This window comes from Marmota marmota, unplaced genomic scaffold (assembly GCF_001458135.2).
Source record: "Marmota marmota marmota unplaced genomic scaffold, marMar, whole genome shotgun sequence".
In the NCBI taxonomy this organism is placed as follows: Eukaryota; Metazoa; Chordata; class Mammalia; order Rodentia; family Sciuridae; genus Marmota; species Marmota marmota.
This window is the reverse complement of record NW_026000205.1, coordinates 5,503,698-5,513,222: the sequence shown is the minus strand read 5'-3', so window position 1 is coordinate 5,513,222 and position 9,525 is coordinate 5,503,698. Positions and strand designations below refer to the sequence as shown.

The 9,525-nt window shown below is 41.2% G+C and overlaps 1 protein-coding gene across 22 annotated transcripts in view; it reads right to left on the bottom strand.

The window, feature by feature from the left end:
• Positions 1-1,925: 1,925 nt before the first annotated feature.
• The window catches only part of LOC107151372 (zinc finger protein 229-like), a 34,988-nt gene continuing 27,388 nt past the window's right edge, over positions 1,926-9,525 (bottom strand). For 7 of the 22 annotated variants that reach the window (XR_007343035.1, XR_007343038.1, XR_007343052.1 and 4 more), the window contains 2 exons: positions 5,119-5,650; positions 1,926-4,938 (listed from right to left, as the gene is read on the bottom strand). Coding sequence is in view for 1 of the 22 variants with exons in the window: in XM_015496735.2 (XP_015352221.1) it covers positions 2,022-2,171; positions 4,880-4,938; positions 5,119-5,152 (243 nt within the window). In the remaining 21 variants the exon portion in view is untranslated. The remainder of the gene's footprint in view (positions 4,939-5,118; positions 5,651-9,525) is intronic. The other 15 variants (XR_007343036.1, XR_007343040.1, XR_007343039.1 and 12 more) reach the window with 12 other exon arrangements.

The window sequence follows — 9,525 nt, the reverse complement described above, 5'->3', positions numbered from 1 at the left end:
GAAAAATACATAGTTTATTCCAATCCATATTCAAATAATCCTGAAGTAAATCACAATTTTGAAAGGACGCTAACATAAAAGAGTGTCCTCTAAAAACCCATTATCATTCAATACTGAGAAGCCTGGATCAATTTGCTTTTGACAATCAACACTGTTGGTCTCCTATAAGTTGTTGCTTGCTTCAGTGTTAGTTTTATTTGATAAATTTTATTGACTGGGGCTGGGGTTGTGGTTCAGTGGTAGAACGCTTGCCTATGTGTGAGGCACTGGGTTCGATTCTCAGCACCACATATAAATAAATAAATAAAATAAAGGTCCATTAACAACTAAAAACACCTTTAAAAAATGTATTGCCTAATTGCACGACACCTAGTTAAATTTCTCTTGCATTTAACATGTTAGCTGAAAAACTTCCTCATCATTATGCATTGACTTACTGAATCCTCCCAAGAACACAAACTAGGAACCCATATGATCTTGCTTTTACAGATGAGGAAGCCAACACTCAGCAAAGAAAGGGTTCATAGCCTAGCACATGACTCCACCATAGTTTGGGGAAGTGATGGAGATGGCACTGGAAGTATGGCTTCAGAGCCTCACTAGGGGTTCTCCCTACACTGCCTCCTGGGGGTAACTCTAAATTTGGTCATGTGAGTGAAACTGGGGAGGGAACAAAGCACTAAATCTTGCAAAGTGCACCAGCCACACACCCTCTGAGGCGGCTAATAAGGACTCCACACAGTACCATCAGGGCACGAAGACACAAAATACTCAACATGTGCCTGTTATTGCATGTGAGCTATCTGACTGTCATATTTACCAAACAGTCCCAGGTGATTTTAAAAATTTGCCCAGGTTTTCCGACATTATTTTTTAAAAATCTTTTAGGGTTCAGGTAACAAGAATTTTATAACCAGGGACTTGTACAGTACTAGAATCAAATGAGAAATACATCAGAGAACTCTCAATATTTTATAATGGTCTCTCTGCCTCTGACTTGCCTTATAATGTCTGGCTGTTTCTATCAGAGTCAAGAAAGTCCAGAGATTGTTGATCCACTCTGAGCTGCCATTCCCTGAAGAGAGGAAGTGAGTAGGATAAGTGAAGCCATAGGGCCATCACCTGCTTGCCCACCCACGCCTAGCCAGGATGCTATCTCCAAGAGCTCTAGGCTTCTTGTTCTCACCTAAATATGCATCTCTTGGAGTCTCTCTATCCATTGCCCAGGTCTCCCTGTCTTGTTCACATGTGATAATTTCTCAGATTTAAAAGGTTGCTGCACTGAAAAGATGTAAGGCTTAGGTACATTTTGGCGAAGCAAACAATAATCTGAAAATGCAATCCTAATCCCATGAACTTCAGGCCTCTGAAGGGTAAACAAGGGAAATATTCAGGACTGGATTGGCCAAATAAAACTGTTTTATGGGGCTGGGGCTGGGGCTGTAGCTCAGTGGCAGAGTGCTTGCTTTGCACGTGTGAGGAACTAGGTTCAGTCCTCAGCACCACATAAAAAATAAATAAAATAAAGGCATGCTATCCATCTATAACTACAAAAAAATTTTTTTTAAACTGCTTTGTAACAGTGCAGTGGACTAAATGTCTTTGTCCTTCTAAAGCTCACACTGAAATCCTAAACCCCAGTGGGATGGTATTAGGAGGTGAGATTGGGGGAGGTAACTGGGTCATAAGGGTGTAAAGGTGGAACCCTCATAAATAGAACTGAGTGCCCTCAGAAAGATCCAGAAAACTCCCTTACCCCTTTTTGTCATGTGAAAATACTATGAGGACTTGGCACTTTGCAACATGGAAGAGGACCCTCACCCAAAGCTGAACCATGCAGGCATCCTGATCCCAGACTCCAGACTCTGGAACTGTGAGCAGTAAGTGTCTATTGTTTATAAGTCACCCAGTCTCACAGCAGTTTGTTACAGGCCCAAACTAAGTTTTATTTTAAAAAGGATTTAAAGACCATAAACATCTTCCTTCCAGGGAATAAGAACACAGCAATAAACTCGTGTCAATTACCCACAGAAGTTCCCCCCACCCACAGACACCAGGTTCCTAAAGTTCTCCAGCATCACATCTTGGTACAGCTTCCTCTGGGCAGAGTCCAACAGCCCCAGCTCCTCCTGGGTGAAGACCACAGCCACATCCTTGAGGGTCAAGGGCTCCTAAAATGTGAAGAAGCATCATGAACACAAACATTCACTATACAGAGATAAATTTGGGATCACCAAGGAGACAAGAAAACAGAAACTTGTTCAATTTGGCAAGTCAAATCAAGTTTATTAATGTTTGGTGCCAATAATTTCAATTACAACCTAATAAACAACTTTTCACTTTTGATACGTTTGTTATCAACCCTGCTATTGAAAGAGCCACTGAAACTGTGATAATGAATAAGTAAAAAAATGAGCAAAAGCATTTCAATAGATATCAGAGAAGAGAAAATACAGATAGAGACCTGCCAATAAACACGACAAGGTGCTTATCACACTTACTATCCAGGGAACTGTAAAATACAATAGATCTCAGCCACACACCCTCTTCAATCATATCGGCCAAAGTGTTTAGTACTGAGACACCTTGGAATTGAAAATAGGAAGAACATGAATTGTGTTATGATTTGGATATGAGTTGCCCCCCAAAAAAACTCCTGTGCTAATATTCAGAGGTAAAATGATCAGATTATGAGATGTAATCTAATCAGTCTGTCCTAATTTGAATGGACTTCTGGGTGGTAACTGTGGGCAGGTGGAGAGTAAATCATGGGGGCCTGTCCTTGGGGATTATATCTTATTCTCCTGGCTCCCCCCTCACTTTCTCTGCTTCTTGGTCACCATCTCCAGAGCTGCCTTCCTCGCCATGCTCTTCTGCCATGAATAAAACTGAATAAACAAATAAAGATATTGTGTTCATGTATAATAAAATATTTTTTAAAGATTCTGCTATGAATAGGGTAAAAAGAACTCAAGAGATAACTAAACAGCAGAATGAATGAACACCAAGCCAATGAAATGGAAAGCTCAGCCCTGTGTGGTGCCACACACCTGTAATCCCAGTGGCTCGGGAGTTTGAAGCAGGAAGATCACAAGTTCAAAGCCAGCCTCAGCAACGGCGAGTCGCTAAGCAACTCAGTGAGACCCTGTCTCTAAATAAAATAAAAAGTAGGTATGGGATGTGGCTCAGTGGTCAAATGCCCCTGAGTTCAATCACTGGGACAAAAAAAAAAAAAGTGGGGGAAGAAGCAGGGCAGGCTCCTGGGCTCCTAGAGCACAATGGAAAATTGCAAAAAAAAAAAAAATGTTAAAGAACAGGTAAGATAGATCCAGAAGTTATATTCTCTATTTAACGAGAGTTTAAAGAGAAGTGAATAAGTAAAGTAGTAATAATAGACATCTAGGCAGAAAAAGAACTTATTAACAGAAGAAAACATCAAATGAAATAGAGTGTGATCCATGAAAATGACACACAGTCAACCATAAACACAAAAGAACTTTCTGGAAAAACTGACCAGAATAAAGCATATTTCCACATCCTAATATTTTCATCTATTTTACCTCCCTTGATAGCAGCTTAGGATCTAGGTGACAGATGAATAAAACCATAATGCACCACCAACACAATGCATGAACACAGAGTCCCTCCTACCAAGTTTTTTTTTAAATCTGTTATAAAGAATGCTTCAGCAATCACTCTGTAAAATAAATTCTTAGAACGGGAAATCTGGACTAGAGAAAGGCTGAAATGACCCAGCTATTGTGCAGATGCACCTGTTTCTCCACACTCCACACAGTGAAGACTGGTCTTTCAAATCTTAGGCCACCTGCTAGGAAAAGAATCACACCTCGCTTCAATCTGGCATCACTCTAATTAATGAGAGCTGATCATATTTTCACGATTATTGATCATTTGTTTTTCTCTTTTTCTTCATTCCTAAACAAAAATGCTTAGGTGTTCATTTTTACCCATCTTTTAAAAATGAGAATATTAAAATCTTGTTGTAGATGAAATATTTTTTGCCCCAATATGTTGTCTTTTAACTGTTCATGGGGTATTTTTTGGTAGCAGATATTACATGGTGTTATGGTTTAGATATGAGGTGTCCCCCCACAAGGGGACACTTAAATTATTCCTGTTAATGCAGATATAATTTAGAGGTAAGATGATCACATTATCAGAACTGTAGCCTAATCGTCCATCCTACTTTGAATGGACTGACTGTTGGTAACTGCAGACAGGTAGGGAATGGCTAGAGGAGGGTTGTTCTTCCTTCCAATCCCTGTAGCACCCCTTTCTGCTTCCTGAACCTGCCATGATCTGAGCAGCTTTCCTCTGCTGGCCCCTTCCCACATGATGTGCTGGCTCACCTTGGGCCCAGAGCAATGGAGTCATCCATCTATGGATTGAGACCTCTGAAACTGTGAGCCCTAAATAAACTTTCCCTCCTCTAAATTGTTCTTGTCAGGTATTCTGGTCACAGCAAAACAAAAGCTGACTAAAACCCATGGAGATTATTATATCTATAAATGAATAAGAGAAACATCCCAGAGAGAAGAACCCAGGCAGAGAAGCAGGACCTGTTATTTGGAGAGTTGCCTCTCAGGCCCCACCATGAAACTATTATTGTAGTTCAGAGGCAGATGACGGAGTCATTCTAACCTGGGTTCAATTATTCCAAGATTCACCACTCATTTCTTCATCTCTAAAACAGGATCATACCGTCTCTCTCACATAGTTGTTTGTGGACAAATGCAATGAGAAATGAGGTGTACTCACCCAATAATTTTTTTCTTTTTCCTTTAACCAAGGGAGGGAGATAGGTTTACTTTCTGATGCCTGAGGGGGTATTCCTGAAAGAAAAGAAAACTCAACTCACCTGGAACTTGCTCTGGTCTTTGCTGTCTTGGGAAAGGGCTGGGGCTTGAGAAGGAAGAGCTGCAGGAAGAGAGGGGAGCAGGCTGGTGTCTGCCTCAACCTCCCAGACTCCGCAGGCACCTGGGGAGGTGCCACTTCACAGACTGGCTTCTTCCCAACCCAGGCGACTCCCCATTCACTTAATTTTCCCTCCACACCCAGCTGGAATTCTCCCTTCCCCACCCCTTAATTTTTTCTCACCCTTTTCCTCATGGCAGGAGGTCAAAATCTCCATGGTCTCTTTTCCTAGGTTTTCTCGGAGCAGCAACGATTTTATTTATTCTCTCATCTTCCTAAAGTGGGGAAACAGAAGACCCAGGCCTTCTTCATTCCTGGGTTTCTCCAAACTCTGACCAAGCTGGTCCAGCAGACATTTGAAGGCAAGAGTACCTGATTGGTCCCCAGGCTCTGGGGACCTGTGGGCTCAAAAGGGAATTTTATACCTTGTCTGAGTCCTTTCCTCTGGGCCCCAAAGCTTAGGCTCCCCAGTAGGGCACCTCAGGGAACTACTCATTCAGTAGGCTCCAGGACATCTGCTGAGAAGCTATGACGTACAGTCCCTGCTGGGGCGGGGAGCAGTGGCTCATAGTCCAAGGGGCCCAGAATGCTGCAGATGGCTGAGGATAGTTCCAAATATGTCACTGGGAAGGTCTAGCAACTGTGAGGCCTGGGGCCCCATCAGAAGGCTGGGAGATCCTGCGAACATATGGAACCTATGTCCTTTGAAGAAAAACTGAGAATGTAAAAGCTTTATTAATGCAATATTGTGGGGCTTATAAAAAATAAAATACACCCTGATCCTCAAAAGGATCCTAAAATTCAGGATACAGATTAGTCACTGCCTTCTAAATTAGAGTTTTAAACCTTTTTGGTGCCATGATCCCCTTGGTAGTCTGGTAATACTCATGGACTTCTCAGAAAAAAATGTTTTAAATGCATAAAATGAAATACACAGAATTCTTTAAAAAGCTAATATTGAAATACAACCTTCAAAAGTATTAAAGCACCAAGTATGTGCTTCATCATCTTCATAAATATGAAGAACAAATTAATTTCAAAAGTAATGAGTCTGAACAATGGTTTAAAATATCTGAAACTAGAGAATGATATAAATATCTTTATGATTTAGATGGTTAACAAAATCACAGGTATTGCTAATACTATATAGTTTATTACCTGCAATCATAATTAAAGAAAAAAATAATCTTCAATTAAACCATGTACCTTCTTTTCCTGCTCAATTTCATGAACACATTGAGTTATATACCCATGGACTTCAGTTCAACAACTCCTTTTCCAAGTGAAATATCTCCTGACACCACCAGAATCAACTGTCACTCTGGGATCTAGTAACACCTTGTTTAAATTGATGGTTATCACCTTCCACATAGCCACTCCTTTTAAGTATTTTATCATCCAGGGGATTGGATTGTCTTGCTTTATTTGCCTTCTCTCCCTTACATGGGTCTGTCATGTTGAATTCACTTAAGCAATTCCATCTACAGGATATGACATGGAGGTCAACAGAACTTTTAGAACCAGCTTGGGGCTGGCCAGTTTGCAATGCAGACACTGAGCATGAGGCCCCTCCCTTACCTCTTTGCCTGACCTGTTTTCTCTCAAAATTCAAACCTCAAGGACAAGTTCAGATGAGCAGATCCACATATTTGGGCTGTCCACTCTAAGAGACTCCCTGAATTTGACCACTTCAGGAGCTCAAACCTCCACCTTTATTCTAACCATCTGTATCAGGACTTCACTCAGCCTACTCTACGGAGCACCTTTCTGATTGTTCATGCTCTGACATATTTCCAGGAATTGTTCAGAAGCAAGTATGGAATACGGCTACCTTCCTTCCTCCACAGAGGACAAAGGGAAGAGCATAGTCCAGATCTACAACAGGACCTCCTTGCCAAATGTCACTGAAACTCACATACTCAGGAACCTGTAGAACTGCGCTTTATAAACTTCACATGTTTAATAATCATCATGATTACAAAAACAGAATGCAGGAATTCAACTGCAAAGATTCTGATTTGGTGGCCCTGCATGGAGCCCCAAAATCTGAATTTCTAACAAGTTTCCAGGGTGATTTGACACAACTGGTCCAGAGACCATATTTTCAAGTAGCACTTGCTAAGTTGACCCAGCTTCCTATGACTGGCTAATTTTCATGGTTCCCTTAAGCTCCCAGTTTTACAAAAATCTCCTTGTGAATTTTCTTCATATCCGTGATCTCTACTAGTCAGGACTGCCTCTAGATTGAGTTGATGAAATCTTCTCCATCTGTGTACATTCACTCTCGAGGTAATCACATCTCACCTTATGGCTTCAAATATCATCTACAGGTTGGTGTCTCAATGCCCACCTGTGTATCTAAAAGGCACCTCAAACTTAACATGGCTAAAACCAATCTCCAGAGTTGCTTCTAGAGGTACTTCTCCCTTTCAAATGAGCAGGCCAATAATCTGGAGTGATCCTTGAGGTCTCTGTCTCACACTTCACATTCAATTAATCACCAAATACCTTTAAATCAGAACCAGAATCTGACATTCTTTTATGACCATCTACAAAATCACCACCCTCCCTTGCCTGAATGACCCCGCTGGCCTGCAACTTGGTCTATCTGCTTCTGCTGCCGGCCCCTCACAGTCCACTTCCTACACAGCAGTCAGTCATTTTTGAAGTCATGTTACTTCTCCAGCCAAAGCCTTTACTTCTCTCAAAAATCTTTCACCAAAGACCTTACGATGGCCAAAAAACCCTACACTGTCTGGCCTCCCAAAAATCGAGTTCCTGTTTCTTCTTCTTCTTCCTCACTCCACTAAGACCCCTGTGGCCTCCTGACTGTTCTTTTATATATATATAAATTTTCTTTAGTTGTAGTTGAACACAATATCTTTATTTATTTAATTTTATGTGGTGTTGAGGATCAAACCCAGTGCCTCACACATACTAGATGAGTGCTCTACTGCTGAGTAACAATTACAGCCCTCGACTGTTCTTTTTTTGGAGGGTAGGAGGGTGCCAGGGATTGAACTCAGGGGCACTCAGTCAATGAGCCACATTCCCAGCCCTATTTTGTATTTTATTTAGAGACAGGGTCTCACTGAACTGCTAAGCACTGCGCCACTGTTGAAGCTGGCTTTGAACTTGCAATCCTCCTGTCTCAGCCTCCTAAGCTGCTGGAATTACAGGCATGTGCTACCATGCCCAGCCTGACTGTTCTTTTAATAGACCAGTTGTGCACCCACTTCTGCGCCTTCACTACTGTTCCCTCACCTACAACTCTTTTCCCAGGTGTCCATAGGCCCTCACCTCTTGTGGATCCCTGTCCAAGGACCACCTGCTTAAGTGAAATTCATTCCTGATTTTCTCACTTAACATTGCAGGCCCCTCTGCCAGCACTCCCAAAACCCAGGCTCTGTTTCCTTTTTCTCCACGAAACTCATCTAATGTGCCAACTATTTTTTTTGGCTCACTATCTTTCTGTACTCACTAGAATGTGAGTTCTATGAAAGCTGAGATTTAGTCTGCTCCTGGAAAATATCAGGTATTCAATATATCTAAATGGGAGAATGGAAATAACCTGAACTCAGTCTGCTGATACCTGGATCCTTTTGATACCACTTTTAGAATAAAATAGACTTATTCCCCCGTTTGTTTATTTAGTAAAGCACATGCTAAGTACTATGCTGAATGTGTTTGCAATACAATGGGGAATAGGAAAAGGACTCTGTTATGTAGCAAACATTCTAGTTGGGAAGACACAGGTGTGTGCTGAAACTCAATGTATCAGATGCTTTGGATATCAAGAAAGATATAGTCCTTGATCATGTGGAACTCAAAACATGGCCAAAAAGAGGAAATAAACTGGGGGTGAGCTGGGTGCACACCTGTAATCCCAGCAACTCAGGAGACTGAGGCAGAAGGATCCCAAGTTCAAGGCAAGCCTCAGCAACTTACCAAGACCCTAAAAAACTCAGCATTTAGTGAGAACTTGTCTCAAAAAATATATATAAAAACAAAAAGGCCTGGGGATGTGTCTCAGTTGTTAAGTGTCCCTGGGTTCAATACCTGGTACCAAAGAAAAGAAAAAGAAATAATTGGGAACAGAGGCAGTGGGGTAGAGTGGTAATTGGAGCAAGAGTCATTGCAAAGGTAGAAATAACAAGACTAGATGAATAACTACATGAGATGAATAGGAGAAATCAAATATGAGTCTGGAGTTGAAGTTCGAGAGAAACAGGTAAATTATGAAGTTACTAATCAATATAGTGAAAGAAGAAATAGGATTTTGAAAGCTAAAGTTCTTGTCTCTCAATACTGGAGCTGTTAAAAGCCTGGATTCAAATTCTGGCTCAGTCACTTTATAGTTAGTTTATTTCAACACTGGAAGAGTGACATAAACCTCTAATAGTTTGTTCTTCTGTTAAATGAAGTAATGATTCTTGTTGCAGAGTTGAAAGAATTCTCTCTCACACACATAGAAACACACACACACACACACACACACACAAATGTGAACAGGGCACACAGTCTAGTACTTGGCACATAGAAAATCCTCAATAAATTATTATCCTGTTATTCATCCAACCCAGCACTAAC